This window comes from Stigmatopora argus, chromosome 14 (assembly GCF_051989625.1).
Source record: "Stigmatopora argus isolate UIUO_Sarg chromosome 14, RoL_Sarg_1.0, whole genome shotgun sequence".
In the NCBI taxonomy this organism is placed as follows: Eukaryota; Metazoa; Chordata; class Actinopteri; order Syngnathiformes; family Syngnathidae; genus Stigmatopora; species Stigmatopora argus.
Window position 1 is genome coordinate 2,216,338 of NC_135400.1, and position 16,578 is coordinate 2,232,915.

Consider the following 16,578-nt stretch of genomic DNA (forward strand, 5'->3'; position numbering starts at 1 on the left):
TCTCAAAAACAGTATTAATTGATATGCAAAACATTCCACCACAGAAGGAAAAGATGCATTGATACAGAAAGGCACAGAACAGTCTGCAGACGAACTGTACACAGCTAAAGGCCTACCGTGCCTACCAAAAATGTATTCCAAAATTGAGCCATGGAAGGAGCCATGTCTCAACAGGGGGAATGATGGACATGGTCCAGCGTGTGTTCCATGTGCCTACAGGTCTAAATACCTACTTTAAAACTTTTTTGTAGGAACTGTTTAATTTGTTACAGACATAATGTGCAAGGTAACCTCAGGCCCAAACGAGGGCAACGTCCAAAAGGTACCTACCTATTTGAAATAAACACCTAGGAATGAGTCTAAAAAAACCACTGCTCGTACCATCCGCAGAGCGTGGGACTGGTAGAGCAAACAAATGTTACGATAAAACCAAGACTTGGGAAGGCCATGGGGGAGATAAAGAAGCCATGGCCAGAACGCCTAACACTGGTCAAAACGTACGAAGATAGTACCAACTAGCTTGGAATTACCACCTTTTTAGATAGTTCATGGAAGACCATTCCAACTTCCTCTATGGGAAGGTGAACCATGACAAGAGACTAAGGGCGAGGCAGATCTACTCACAGAGTTGATGGTAAAAGGTTTAGAGAGAAACTTATCCAAAGAACATGTAAGCTGCCATGATCCCTTTTTGTCTACCTTACAGGAGGTGGTGAAGCCAGGTGACTGGATCCTGATCCGAGTCATAAAAAGGAAGTCCTGGTTCTCTCCACGATGGGAAGACCCATTCGTGGCCCAACCTACCAATCTCCACAGCAGCAAAGATCGCTTAAAAGTCAAAGTGGATTCACCAATCCCAGCTCAAGGTAGTTCGAGACACAGGTGACTGAGTAGACTGGAAGTCGGACGGTGTAAAAAAACTTTGTCCGTGAAAAACTCATCTGACGTCTACTCACCTGCCACGAGCACACCTCATTTAACCTTGACCTCGCATAGACTTTGCACCTCTACACAGAAGCCGCAGTGAAAGCTGTTGCCACCCACATCACAGTGACTGCACTGTCAGTGACAGCCTGGGCGTGTCTGAACTCCCCGCCCATAGAGACTCAAGCTGGAAAAAAATATTGTGACATACTCCTATCACAGAGGAGAGTGAAGTGGTATGAAAAGAACAATCTGGAGAAGTACTATGAAGAAGATGTGTGGTATAATTTCATGGTGTTCCAGAAGAAACTGATTGTTGCGAATGAAAGTTATGTGTGTAGTCGTATACCCATTTCCACAGGTATCCCGACATCCTGAATTCACTGGGTCTAGACGTCACTTAAATCAGCAGTTGTGCAGATTGTCTGAGATGCATTCCTTTTAAGGGGAGTGAACATAACAGTAAGCGATAAGAGATCAAAATCAGTGCAAAATCAGTCCAATTCAAACCATGTGATTCAATCTGGGGTAGTGATGTTCCTGGTGACCATAAGTTGTGGTCCACCCCTCCCAGAAAATTATACTGTCTACTTTCCCAACTTGGATTGGATAAAAGTTATGCTTCGTGTAAAGACCTTGAACTGTTACATGAGTGTTCACAAACCAAACTGTCCAGGCCCTACAGGGTATAGCAGATGATTTGATAGCCCTTAGGGATGTTGCAGGACCAGATGGTCTTGGATTTGATAACAGCCAAGGATGGAGGTGTGTGTGCCATAGTCGGAGAACACTTGCACTTTCAACCCAGATGAAACCGGTGACGAAGGTAACATTACTCGTGCTATAGCTGAAATGAAAGCCTTAGGCATCACCATGGCCCAGGATCACTCAGCCGTAGGTGCATCATTGTGGTCGTGGTTAATAATATGGTTCTCAATTCTGTTTAAATTTGCAACCCCCTTACTTGCAGTTTTGTTACTATTCTGTATTTTTTCTGTGTGTAATCCCCTGCATGAAAGTTATAATTCGAAACACTATCCAGCACACGCTGGTAGCTTACAAGTGATTTTATTATTTTCCATACCCCTTGATGAGTACCTGCTGATGATATTTGTATTCTTGAACCTGGATAGGAGGGATATAAATTGTGTGTTTAATGAAAATTCTTTCAAAGTAACTACAGGGGGGAATGTGGAATATGGAATGTATTCTTATACTTGTATTAGTCAATTGGGTTATTTAGTGTAGTCACTAGAATAGAATTTTGCAGTCTAGTGGAAATTTCCGTTCATGACGCCAATGAGTTAGGGGCGTGTCATCTACCATGACTCGTCCATTTCTTTTCTGTTGTTTCCCGCCTAAAGTTTGTATCAACACCCGTTTCTATGTCACTTGATCTTTGTCAATAAAGCTAGCTGATCTGTGGGAGGCAGGCAGGGATTCAAACTGGTCAGGCTGGAGGATAGACACATTTCCTGGCGCTGACCAACCTGACCCCCTCCTTCAGCTGAAGTTAGGAAAAACTCATCATGGCTGTCTCTGTGTGCTTCCTCTAATTTGAAGTTATTGAATGTATATGGATTAGATCTGACACCTCTCTTCTGGGACAAGAAGCCTGCAACGCAAACCATGAAGAAACAGCATGGACACTCCTGTGCATGAGGAAGAAAGTGTGGGTTATAAAAGGTTGAAGATTGGCTCAGAAGATCGTAAATGGTTGTGTAACATGCAGAAAGACCAATGCCAAAAAATGCCAACATATCATGAGTGGCCTTCCATCCGAACAAATAACACTAGCCATACCATTTAAATACGCAACAGTGGATCGGTTTGGCCCTAACGAAGTGAAGGATGAGGTGAAGAAGAAATCAAGACTCAAAGTAAGGGGTCTAGACTTCTGCTGCCTGGCATTCTGAGCTCTACACACAGACATCGTAAAAGACCTGTCATCTGAGGGTTTCCTGTTGGCCTACAAGAGATTCACAGCGTTGAGGGGACATCCAAAGAAAATATGGTCAGACCCAGGAAAAAACTTTGTGGGCACCAGGCCTGCCCTCAAAGAACTATATACCTTCCTGAGGAAGCTGGAAACATCCAAAATTGAGGATGAAGCCTCCACCCTGCTGACTTCCCTCACCGAAATGGAGCAGCCAAGGCAGCTGTACGCACAGTGAAACGCGCTCTGCACAACCTTGGAGGAGACGGGTGCTTCACATGGAGTGAGTTCCAAACATTCCTCTATATGGCTGCTAACCTGCCTAACGAAAGACCCATTGATGCCAGAACTCAAAGCCGCTAGGTGTGTAGATTACCTCAGCCCAAACACTCTCCTGCTGGGAAGAACAGGACCCATGGGAGATGTAGGAAGCTTTGACTTTCAAGGATACCCATACAAAATACTAAGAGCCATTCAGACTGAAGTTGACCGGTTTTGGAAGAAGTGGAGTCAACTGGCGGGACCCAATTTGTTCATCCGAAGCAAGTGGCACAAAAGAAACAGGAATTTAGCCATAGGAGATAACGTCTGGCTGGCCGACTAAAATGCTTTGAGGGGCCAGTATAAATTTGGACGAGTCTCTGGGTTCAAGAACTGAGATGTCAAGTGGGAGGTGTCAAGTCAACTAAGTGAAAGACACGCCTTCCCCCTCCAGATCAAAGGGGGCAGAAAGCCTGCCCCCTTCCAGACCAACAGGGGGCAGAAAAACCCCAATCAGGCGAAACTCTACACTTCCTGCCTGAGGTCACAGACAGGAGCTCAAGAGCCTAGTGAATCACGAACAGACCAGAAGACTGGCAAGACACCCTTCAGTTCCGTGGGTTGATTGGGAAGAATGGCCTCCCTGATTGGAAGCCGAGTGGTATTCTATTGTTGGACTTCTGAGCTCATCGTCGATTGACAATAATTAACACCACCAGGACACGCTAGGCCGCAATTCGATGATCGAGTTTGTGGTCATGTCATCGTAATTGCGGCCACATGTCTTGGACACTCGGGAAAACAGAGGGGTGGAGCAATCAACCGACCTCCATCTGGTGGTGAGTTGGCGCCGATGGTGAGACAGATGCAGGTGCGACTGGGAACGCCTGGCAGAGTTTCCTGTAAGAAGGAGTTTAAATTCCCACCTTCGACAGTGTTTCTCGCATAGCCGGGAAGAAGCAGGGACATTCAGTACGAGTGGACCATGTTCCGAGCCTCTATTGCTGAGGTGGCAGACCGGAGCTGCGCCCACAGGGTGGTCAGTGCATGTCGTGGTGGCAACACCAGAATCCACCGGTGGAAACCGGCGGTACGGGAAGGGACGCCGTCAGGCTGAAAAAGGAGTTCTAGTGGGCCTTTTTGGCCCACAGGACTCCGGAGGCAGCTGATGGGCACCGGGTGTCCAAGCCGAGGCAAAAACACTGGGTATCTTCAAGGAAATGTTGGTACACCATCCAACGTCTCAGGAGGGGAAAGCAGTGCACCATCAACACACTGTATAGTGGGTATTGGGCGCTGCTGACCTTGACAATGTTGTGAATCGGTGGGCCGAATACTTTGAAGACCTACTCAATTCCACTGACACGCCTTCCCATGAGGAAGCAGAACCGGTGTACTCTAGGGCGGATTCTCTGTGGTGGTGGTTCCCCTTTTTAAAAGGGGGTACCAGAGGGTGTGTTCCAATTATCCTCAGCCTCAGAAGGTCTATTCTGAGTTAGTGGAGAGGAGGGTCCACTGGGAGGTCAAATCTTGGATTTAGGAGGAGCAGTGTGTTTTTCGTTCTGCCCGTGGAACAGTGGATCAGCTCTACACCTTCAGCAGGGTCCTCGGGGAGCATGGGAGTTCGCCCAACCAGTCTACATGTGCTTTGTGAACTTGGAGAAGGCGTTCCACTGTGTCCTCTGGGGAGTCTTGCGGGGGGTTCCGGAACCCCTAATAGGCGAAGTCTGGTTCATCCATGACCGGTATCAAAGTCTGGTCCTCATAGGGGTTGGACGCCGCCAGAGCTGCCCTATGTTACCGATTCTGTTCATAACTTTTATGGACAAAATATCAAGGCGCAGTTTGGTGGCCTCAGAATTGCATCCCTGCTTTTTGCCGATTATGTGTTTGTGTTGGCTTCATCAAGCCGTGATCTCTAACTCTCACTGAAACAATTCGCAACCAAGTGTGAAGCGGTTGGGATGATAATCAGCACTTCCAAATCTGAGACCATGGTCTTCAGTCGGAAAAAGGTGGTATGCCCTCTCTGGGTCAGGGAACAGGTCCTTTCCCATGTGAAGGAGTTTAAGTATCTTGGGGTCTTGCTCACGAGTGAGGGAAGAATGGAGTGGGAGATTCACAGGCAGAAGAAGGAGCTGAGCGGTGGATCTACGTTCCCACCTTCATCTTTGGTAACAATCTGAGGGTTGTGACCGAAAAGAACAAGATCCCGGATACAAGTGGCTGAAATGAGTTTCCTCTGCAGGGTGTCCAGAGTCTCCCTCAGAGATAAGGTGTGAAGCTCAGTCATCCAGGCGGGGCTCGGAGTAGAGCCGCTGCTCCTCCGGACCAAGAGGAGTCAGATGAGTTGGCTCAGGCATCTGATCAGGATGCCAACTGGATGCCTCCCTCGAGATGTGTTCCGGGCATGTCCCACCGGGAGGAGGCCACTGGGCCAACCTCGGTCACACTGGAGAGACTATGTCTCCCGGCTGGCTCGGGAACGCCCTAGGATCCTCCCGGAAAAGCTGGATGAAGTGGCTGGGGAGAGGGAAGTATGGGCTTCCTTACTAAAGCTGCTGCCCCCGCAACCTGAACTCAGAAAAAGCCGAGGAAGATGAGATGACATAGTATTGTGGAATTATGTCTAATACATACAATTATACATTAGAGTGCATGGCCAATGATTGAACCTAGTCATGTAATCACCAGTAGATCTTGAATAACATCCTGTGTCTGACTGAACAGGACCTGCCAAAAGATCTCAGATGACGTGTTTTTGCCGAAACGATGTTGAAAGAGTCCAGATGCATCCTGTTTTTGCTGCTCCCGTGTTGTGCTGAGCCTGCATAAAATTGCAAGATTTAAATAAAGAGTCAGAAATTATCTCCTGTCTAATCCAGCGTGTCGGGGTCCATTTTGTTCCAGCTGCGATAATTGATAACTGTCATATTTACATATTAAGAGATTATAATCGAACTATTACGAGGTTAAAATTGAAATATGAAATCATAGATTTTACTACAACAAGATTCTCATCTCATTTTCTGACCCGCTTTATCCTCATTAGGGTCGTGGGGGGTGTAAGAGCCTATCCCAGCTGACTGAGGCGGGGGAAACCCTGAATTGGTGGCCAGCCGATCGCAGGGCACAAGGGGATGGACAACCATGCACACTCACACCCATACCTAGGGGCAATTTAGAGTGTCCTATCAGCCTACCATGCATGTTTTTGAAATGTGGGAGGAAACCGGAGTACTTGAAGGAAACCCATGTAGGCCCGGGGAGAACATGCAAACTGTACACAGGTGGACCTGACCTGGATTTGAACCCAGGATCCCAGAGCTGTGAGGCCAACGCGCTAACTACTCGCGCCACCGGGCTACATTATCTGCGATATTCGAGGGATTACTGAACTCGCCTGACTAAGTGTGGGTTGGAAACATGTCAGGTAAAAAAAACGACCCACAAAACACCATTGTCTGTTATAAACGAATCAGTCAAAAGATAGGATTTGTTCTTATTTTTTAAAGCATGCTGGTCGAATTTGATGAAGGCTGGCTTTTCTCTGAAGCCAGCCAGCCGCTTACCTACTCATGCGATCCGTGTGAACCCTTGCATTTTCAGTCCATTTTTGCATAAGAACCTCCGGCACCCTCTTCCAAAAAACTCTGGGGGCATTGGCTGCTGGATCACCGGGAGCATGGGCTGCCGGACTGTCGACCGACTGGCTGAGAAATTAAACTTCCACTTCGTCCTCCCCGCCATTCAACCGTCAAATAGCTGTCCAGAGAGCTGAATATTTGGATAAGTGCCGGGACGTTAAACTCACTGCCAGGACTTAAATTGAATCTCAACTTCCACGTTGCTCTGCCTTGACGCCCCGCCATTCTCTCGGGCCAAAGTGCTCTTTTTTTTGGACAAGGCCGATGGCGTCCGCTGTAAAGTGATTGCACTTGGAAATATTTCTGGGACATTCCACCGTTGCTCCGCTACCATGAGGCTCCTAGAGTCCGCTGAGTGAGCTCTATTTTCGGTTTAGGACCATGGCGCCCGCCGTAACATCGCCCGGAGCTTGCTGTTAGGATTGGCTTGGTATTGTTATTTCATTGTTTTCTTCGTGTGTTCTTATGTTAATTCCCCTACTCTAGTTTGTCCCTCCTGAGTTGCCGTTCCTCTCACGCAGCTGTGCGTCATTTATAATTAGTTCCTGTTTTGTCTATTTAAACCCCACAAATTGTTATTTCCATGTGTCCTTGTCTCGACGTCAACGACAGACGTGACACTTGCATTTCTCCCTCAAAAAATGCTCTCTGTCGTCCAATTCGCGAGCAAGTTTTATTTTAAAAGAAGCGCCACGGCATAATGTCGCACGGGGTTCACATGTATGATAACCCACCCTCACAGGGGATCTCGGCCGCTCAGAAATCTCTATTTTCGGATAAAAATGATGCCCACCACCCATTGCCCGCTGTTGGAATAATGATTCAAACCTTTTAAATCATTATTAGTAATATTTAATTAAAAAAGGAAAAACATCTTTCAACATAGCTGCTTACAACTTCGAAGGAGATGCCTTGTGACGCCGTCTCAGTCCACAGTGCATTCTGAATTGCAGTAACTGAATCATTGTATTTAATCGTGACATTCGAAAAACATGGTTATGTAATCAGTACAATAACACTCGATGGTTTAGAAAAACAACAGTGTGAGGAATGCACTATAAGGTCAACAAAGTAGTATTATAATGTAAGCAAAGCCGTATTTTCAAATCTGCTGTTGGAGTCTTCGTCATAACATTTGGTAGAAGTGTCCGTAACGCCGTGACCTCTTTTCCTTCGCCCTTGAGGAGTCGACTGTGCAGGAAAAAAGTCCATCTTCCCATGACTTGATTTATAGCCTTACTACTTATTGAAAAATGCTTACAACACATAGAATATTCCATAATAATTCTAACACCCGCCATTTTTTTCCTCGGTGCCGAGTCGAGTGACAGTCCTCTGTCTTCCGCCATTTTCTTAATGGCAAGCGGAAGACAGGGGAGCGGCGTCCGCTTGCAAGTTTCAGTGTGGATTTTCACATTTTTATGAACTTTTCTTTTTCTCCTCAGAAAAAAAATCTGCGATGTAGTGAAGCCGTGAAGTGAAGAAGGATCACAGTATCGGCTCAACCGATTATCGATCGATTACTAGTATGGATGTGGAAACATGTACGTATGGTAGAAATAATCGTGCTGATCCTACTTGGTGGTCTTTCGATTATTATGTTTGGTCTATTATCCATGCAATTTGAGGGAATACTGTACACACTTATGCATTTGATTCGTTGAAAACATGTCAAGAGAAGAAATGTTAAGAACCAACTCTAAATCTAAATTCAATAGAACTTTTAACATGCAAATGATCTCATCTCATCTCATTTTCTGAACCGCTTCATCCTCCTATCCCAGGTGACTCCGGGCCAAAGGCGGGGGACACCCTTAATCGGTGGCCAGCCGATCGCAGGTAAATGATCCTAAACTTAAAAATATAATACACTCGTACATTCAACGTTTGCACTGACAGAATCGTTAAGCTTCTGGTGACTCCGGGCCAAAGGCAGGGGACACCCTTAATCGGTGGCCAGCCGATCGCAGGCAAATGATCCTAAACTTAAAAATATAATACACTCATACATTCAACGTTTGCACTGACAGAATCGTTAAGCTTACCTCTTTGATGATGTCACCGATATGCAGCAATCCTTGTTGAGCTATCATCCCTCCATGGAGAATGCGTGCTATTACCAGTTCGCCTCCCTCTACCTTGAATGTCACACCCTGAAATATATGATTCATTTAACTATACACTTTCATCTTTGTTAAATATCCCATTTAGCAAAATAGGAGTCACTGCACAGTGTGATCAGGTCGAGAGCCACCTTACGATGGATAAGTGCTTAAATTTATAATCATTTAGCCAATACCTCATGTCATCCAAAATAACCAAACAAATCCAATATATCTCAGAAGTAGATGAAGCTGCTTTTGCCAGATATTTTGAAATGCCAGGTCTATTTGAGCTAATCAAATGCAAGTATCTCAGGTTGCTTCACCTACTCATCATTGGCTACCGACAGTACTATGTGCAACAATGGACTAAAATCGCTTTAGTTCACTCACGTAGTGAAACTGGTTTTGTGTGTCTCTCAGATGGAACAAGTACAGAGAAGGCGATGTATCGAAATAGTACAGTAAAGGCTTAATAATACTCCCATGACTGCAATGGTGCACTGGGTGAATAGAAGTAAAAGAGAAGATGAAAAAAACATAAAAGAGGTTTTTTTTTGCAGCTGTGTGTTAGATTTTTTCCGCCTATCCTTTTATCTGCTTAAACATGGAAAATGAGAATTTGAATTGAATTGAACTTTTATTGTCATTATACAAGTATAATGAGATTTAAAGCTTTCACCACGTAGTGCACAAATAAATAATCAAAAAGAATTAAATAAGTTGCTCCTTCCTGAGCACTCTCAGGAAATGTAGCCTCTGCTGCGCCTTCTTAACGAGTGCTTGGGTGTTTGCCGACCACGTGAGATCACCAGAAATGTGAACCCCTAGCAATTTGAAAGTCTTCACTCGCTACACACATTCGCCGTTGATATACAGGGGGGCAGCCTTGTGCCGTCAGAAGTCCAGGATGAGATCTCTGGTTTTGGAGACGTTCAGCGCCAAGTTGTTGAGAGCGCACCACTTGCTGAGTCTGAGGACCTAATCTGTGTAGGCCATCTCATTCTCCTCGTTGATCATCTCCACCACCGTTGACTTGTCCGCAAGTTTCACAAAGATGTTCTCAGAGTGCCTGGTTCTGCAAGTGTGTGTGCAGAGCAAGTACTCAGCACACAGCTTTGGGGCGAGCCGGTGCTGAGCGTTCGGGCAGATGAGAGGTGGTGACCCAGCTTCACGTTCTGGGGTCGGTTGACCAGAAATACCTTATTCCAGGAGCATGTTGAATGTTGGTTGGGGGTTAGGTGATAAGAATGTCCGGTCTTATGGTGTTAAAGGCTGAGCTATTGTCGATGAAAAGCATTCTGACATAGCTCCCTCTTTTTTCAAGGTGGCTCAGTGCAGCGTGGGGGGCGGTGGTTATTGCATCTTACTTGCTAATGTTTCTAGGTACGAAATTTTCAGGTTAAGAAAATAAATTAGTGCTTTGAGATACGAAAAAGATCCAAGTTAAGAAATCCCCCCAAAATTAAATGCATTTCTTGTATCCGTTATTTTATTTTGAAATTGTGGCGGATGCATTGATTCTCACTTTATAACCTCGCTACACTCTCGTGGGCTCTCATTGGCTGTCTCACAACAACCACAATCCATGTTTCAAGATTCTCTTCTGTACTTTTGACTGTCGCAGAGTTCTGACTGTTTTTGTTGAGATTTTCCAAATGTGGATAAAGCAGCTGCTTTTTATCATCATGCCTCCCAAGAAAATTACCAGCGCGAATGAAAAGAAATGGTCACCGAGGAGCAATATAACGAGGTGGACGAGGAGGGAGGAGGGAGCAGTGAGCATTCGAACTGCAAAAATAAAATAAATGCTGGAGAAATTTCAGCAACATTCTGTTAGTGTTTTCAAAATAATTCATTTTGTACTTTAAAAGTGGTAAAATTACCCCAAAAAATCACAGTTCATTTTCATAATTTTACTCTTAAATTCTGAGGATGGCTCTCAAGGAATACAATTGAAAATAGGAATTGTTTATGGCTCTCTGTGTCAAAAAGGTTCCCGACCCCTGCACTACATCAAGTGGCTTCAATGATATGTACTTTTGTCTGATAAATAATGATATACGTTTACCTACCAGATGTTCTCCTTCCACTTTGCGTATGCCCACCATGCGGATTGCATCAGGTGGGGGCTGAAAGTTGTTCATCTCTATATCTTGATCATGGTTTTGAGTCATGAATTGACATGGGCTGCCGGGAGTGCTTGCGATCCCTTGCGATGCAACTGAATCATGAGTCTCTAGTAAAGACTGACAATATAATGATACATAAAGAGTGTTATCAAAATACAGTTATTGTTTTCAATTTCTTGATTATTCAATCAACATTTTTCATTGTAAATGTGTTTGCAATATTCTCATGTATTGCTTATCCTACAATAATTGTCAAATATTTATAGTTTAACCCAGTGCTTCTCAATTATTTTCTGTCATGCCCCCCCAGGAAGGATAAAACATCTCGCGCGCCCCCGCGTGACTATAAATAGTATAGTTTGTCTATAAAATTGTTATATGTACACCTCTGCTTATTACTGCATCCGTTTTAACTCATAAGAGAATAAAAAAGCAATATGGACCAACTCAAAGCAAAGAAGAGCTTTATTAACTGTAACAGAAAAGATTTAAAGAGCATCTAAAATTCAGAAATAAACAGAGACCATGTTTAATGTTGCTGTCTGTATCAGCTATTTGCTATGGTGTGGGTTTTTTTGCACTGAGAAATTTGGTATGCCACCTTATATGATGCCAACAACGCTCGCTAGTCATAAAGCAGGATGATTGTCGGCAATATTCGGCACGTTTTCGCTGAAAATACTCAAGCGGCTTATCAGCGTGGTTGGGGTGTAATGTATTTAAGTGACACCTTAATTTATTGGACTTCATGCTGTCCACCGCCAAAAATTTTAGACACAGTAACCACACCGGTCTTTCCTTGTCTCCCACCGTAGTCACAGTGCAGGCAAGCGCTCATACGCTTTGTCATATTTGTCACATGGGGTCAATTGAGGGTCTGCTACACTTCCTGTCCACACTTCATAGTCAAACTGTGCTGTGTGCAAAGTGCGCATGCTCAGTGCAAACAAAACTCCTACCAAGCGAATGCTCCCTGCGCAAACTCTGCCAATGAGAGTGCCACTGCCCCCTAATGTAGTGGAAGTGCAATTGCACTTTGTTCTCGGACAGTAACAAAAAATATATATATATAAAAATAAAAAAGCATGTTCCCCAAGGTCAAACAGGCCCCCCTTGACTGAGCCTCACACCCCCCTTGGCGGAGCCTTGCGCCCCCCCAGGGGGACCCGCTCCACTATTTGAGAAGCACTGGTTTAACCTAAATGTATAAGAGTGACTCTGAACAATGTCAAAAAAGAGATGTCTCCATTGAGATTTAAAGCTTAAGTGAAGAAAAATGTTTTCCACTGAATCCATACCACACCTGAAAATGTGGCTGGGTGAGTAATTGACAAAGCTCTGCAGCTGAATTGGAGTGTTGAGTGAAAGGGTCAAGATCTCTGACAATTTCCTGCAATAACTCCACATTGTTCTCCCTCACTGGGGACAAGTGTAGTTCATGTTGGTCTTCGTCTTGCTCCTTCAACACACGCACACACATTTTTAGATATACTTAAATGAGACAAGGACATAGAGACATTGTGTGTAGCGCACCAAAGGACTTTCCATAATGCCTTTTAGATAGATGAGGTCTAAGTCATTGGCTGTAGTAGAACTAGTAGTATTGTCACTCATTGTTTCCAAAAGCTCGGACTCTGTAAAGACAATATTTGAAACATACTTAGTCAATGATACAGTAAAGGTAAAACAGTGGGTTTTAGCTAGAGCTGCAACTACCGATGAGTTACTTTGTCCGAAAATCAGCTCATTAAGTCACCGATTAATCGATTAATAGCACATTTCTGCAAATGTTTCACAACTTAGTAATAGTAATAAACTCATTACTATACTCAGTACTAAATTCATCAATTAATTTTCTGAACCGCTTTATCCTCGTGGGGGCTGCTGAAGCCTCTCCCAGCTGACCAGTAGGCATTTCTTGCCCCATGCAGGCAAAAATACTGTAACAAAAAATATATAAATAGTACAGTCGTACCTCTACTTACGAAATTAATTGGTTTCAGAACTGTTTTCGTAAATTGAAAATTTTGTAAGTAGACCAGTACTTTATATGTAAATTCTCTAATTCCTTCCACGGTTTTCACACAACTGCCAACTAAACTCTTTAAAATTGGTAAAAGTGTCCCAATTTTGTATGAAAAATATGAAAATTATAAAATAAATGTTTTATTAATGTCTTAAAATGAATATACTGGCCAAAAATCCCGGTGCAAATGTGCCCTACGCTGCTGAAATAGTTGCCTCCGCGGCCGTTATAATGGGAGACGTAATACCCGTGTTTGTCCGCCAGATGGCGGCAAGAGCCCGTTCTACCAGGGCCAAAAACCGTCCACTTTGTAGGACATTTTAGACTTTTACGCGTGCCCTATGTGTGTTTGAAAATATGTGCTGCGTTGCATTTGTACGGTTTTTGATCACTTAATGAGGGGAATTGCAATTATTAGTAAGGGGAGCATTTTGCCGAGGTGGACAGGTATGTAAGAGAATCTTGTATTTTGAGGACTTGGACTGTAACTTGGATCTTTTTCGTGTATTGAGTCACTCATTTGCATATAAAAAATGTTCATAACCTGAAAATTTCGTACCTAGAGACATTCGTAAGTAGAGGTATGACTGTATATAAATTTTACCAAAAACTTGTCTGGGAAACTATTGAAATCGCATTGGTGACATCTTGGTGACAACTTGTTTTAGCCTTCTGCCAGTGCGCTGCCAACTTATGTCAAGTGAAGGAATGATTTCTCAGCTATGAACAAGTTTCTGTTCTGTTCTAAAAAAAAATAAGTAGCAGTTTAAGTAGATAAATATTTGTTTAAAAAGAATCAAAATTGGGGCCACATGTCTTGGACACTCAGGTAAAGAGAGGGGCAGAGGTGTCAACCGATCACCACTTGATGGTGAGTTGGCTGCGATGGTGGGGACAGATGCCCGTGCGGCCCGGGAGACCCAAACGTTTTGTGAGCGTCTGCTGGGAATGCCTGGCGGAGTCCCCTGTAAGAAGGAGTTTAAATTCCCACCTCCGACAGTGTTTCTCTCATGTCCGGGAAGAGGTGGGGGACATCGAGTCCAAGTGGACCATGTTCCGTGCTTCTATTGCTGAGGCGGCAGACCGGAGCTGCGGCCGCAAGGTGGTCGGTGCCTGTCGTGGCGGCAATCCCAGAACGCGCTGTTGGACACCGGCGGTAAGGGATGGCGTCAGGCCGAAAAAGGAGTCCTATCGGGCCCTTTTGGCCCATGGGACTCCGGAGGCAGCTGACGGGTACCAGGGGGCTAAGCGGCTCTGGTCGTCTCCGAGGCAAAAACCCGGGCATAGGAGGAGTTCGGTAAGGCCATGGAGAATGACTTCCGGGTAGCTTCAAGGTAATTTTGGTCCACCATCCGACATCTTGGAAGGGCCCTTTTGGCCCATGGGACTCCGGAGGCAGTTGACGGGTACCAGGGGGCTAAGCGGCTCTGGTCGTCTCTGAGGCAAAAACCCGGGCATAGGAGGAGTTCGGTAAGACCATGGAGAACGACTTCCGAGTAGCTTCAAGGAAATTTTGGTCCACCATCCGACATATTGGAAGGGGGAAGCAGTGTACCATCAACACAGTGTAAAGTGGGGATGGTGCGCTGCTGACCTCGACTCGGGATGTTGTAAATCGGTGGGCCGAATACTTTGAAGACCTCAATTCCACTGACACGCTTTCCAATGAGGAAGCAGAGCTGGGGGACTCTTGGGTGGACTCTCTTATCTCTGTGGTTGAAGTCATCGAGGTAGTTAAAAAGCTCCTCGGTGGCAAGGCCCCAGGGGTGGACGAGATCCGCCCGGAGTTTCCAAAGGCTCTGGATGTAGTGGGGCTGTCTTGGATGACACGCCTCTCCGGGGTGGTGGTTCCCCTTTTTAAAATGGGGGACGAGGGTGTGTTCCAATTATCAGGGAATCACACTCTGGGTGGAGGGTCCACCGGGAGGTCGAATATCGGATTCATGAGGAGCAGTGTGGTTTTTGTCCTGGCCGTGGAACAGTGGATCAGCTCGATGCCCTCACCAGGGTCCTCGGGGGGTCATGGGAGTTCGCCCAACCAGTCTACATGTGACTTGGAGAAGGCGTTTGACCATGTCACCGGGGAGTCTTGTGGGGGTACTCCGGGAGATGGGGTTCTGGAACCCGTGTTACGCGGGATCCGGTCCCTTTATGACCGGTGTCAGAGACTGGTCCGTGGCAGTAAGTCGGATCAGTTTCCCGTGGGGGTTGGACTCCGCCAGGGCTGCCCTATGTCACTGATTCTGTTCATCACTTTTATGGACATAATATCTAGGCGCAGCCGTGGCGTTGAGGGGGTCTGGTTTGGTGGCCTCAGTATTGCATCCCTCCTTTTTGCAGAGAATGTCGTTCTGTTGGCTTTCTCAAGCCATGATCTCCAACTCTCGCTGGAACGATTCGCAACCGAGTGTGAAGCGGTCGGGATGAGAATCAGCACTTCCATATTTGAGACCATGGTCCTCATCTCGAAAAAGATGGCATGCCCTCAGGGATCAGGGATCAGGTCCTTCCCCAGGTGGAGGAGTTTAAGTATCTTGGGGTCTTGCTCATGAGTGAGGGAAGAAGGGAGTGGGAGATTGACAGGCGAACTCTGCACCGGTCTGTTGTGGTGAAGAAGGAGCTGAGCCAAAAGGCGAGGCTCTCTGTTTACCGGTCGATCTACATTCCTACCCTCATCTATGGTCACGAGCTGTGGGTCGTGAAAGAAAGAACGAGATCCCGGATAGAAGCGGCTGATGTCCGCAGGATGTCCGGACTTTCTCTTAGAGATAAGGTGAGAAGCTCGGTCATCCGGGAGGGGCTCGGAGTAGAGCCGCTGCTCCTCCGGATTAAGGGTACACGGTCGATTGGTCGCCGGTCTTTTGGTCACCGGTCTTTTGGTCGCGGTCTTTAGGTCGCCCGGAAGTTTGGTCGTCGGCTTTTGGGTCGCCGGTCTTTTTTGTCGGCGGTCTTTTTTGTCGCCGGTCTTTTGGTCGCCTGATCGGCTGCTGCCATCTACTGTCAATTTATTAAATAGCAGATGGTGTTTTTATTGAAGCAGTCCAATGAACCTTCATTTTCTCTGGGAGAACTTGCAATGTTGAAATACTTTAGAGTAGATGGTCATTTTTATCAAACAAATAAAAGTATTAGTATACTTTTAGTTAGACAGTATTTAGATCGGTTCAACAGTATTTAGACTCTAAATACTGTTGAAACGATCTAAATACTGTTGAAACGATCTAAATATCTAATATCAAAATATCAATAAGAGCACTCATTTAACACATCGGCTGCTGCCATCGACTGTCATAGGCGTCCAATGAACCTTCATTCTCAATGGGAGAAATAAGAGCACTCATTTAACACATCAGCTGCTGCCATCGACTGTCATAGGCGTCCAATGAACCAAATTCTCTCTAGGAGAAATAAGAGCACTCATTTAACACATCAGCTGCTGCCATCGACTGTCATAGGCATCCAATGAACCTTCATTCTCTCTGGGAGAATGAATGGGAGAATCTCTATTAAGGTAGAAAAATGGTTAAGAATGCCCAGAAAAGTGTTCCAA

The 16,578-nt window shown here is 45.4% G+C and overlaps 1 protein-coding gene across 1 annotated transcript in view; it reads right to left on the reverse strand.

The window, feature by feature from the left end:
• LOC144088422 (MAGUK p55 subfamily member 2-like) overlaps positions 1-16,578 on the reverse strand; it is a 110,376-nt gene that overhangs the window by 88,330 nt on the left and 5,468 nt on the right. Inside the window, exons 2-5 of the mRNA XM_077618822.1 lie at positions 12,536-12,636; positions 12,306-12,461; positions 10,946-11,119; positions 8,814-8,921 (exon numbers count right to left, since the gene is read on the reverse strand). Of these exons, the coding sequence (XP_077474948.1) occupies positions 8,814-8,921; positions 10,946-11,119; positions 12,306-12,461; positions 12,536-12,636 (539 nt within the window). The remainder of the gene's footprint in view (positions 1-8,813; positions 8,922-10,945; positions 11,120-12,305; positions 12,462-12,535; positions 12,637-16,578) is intronic.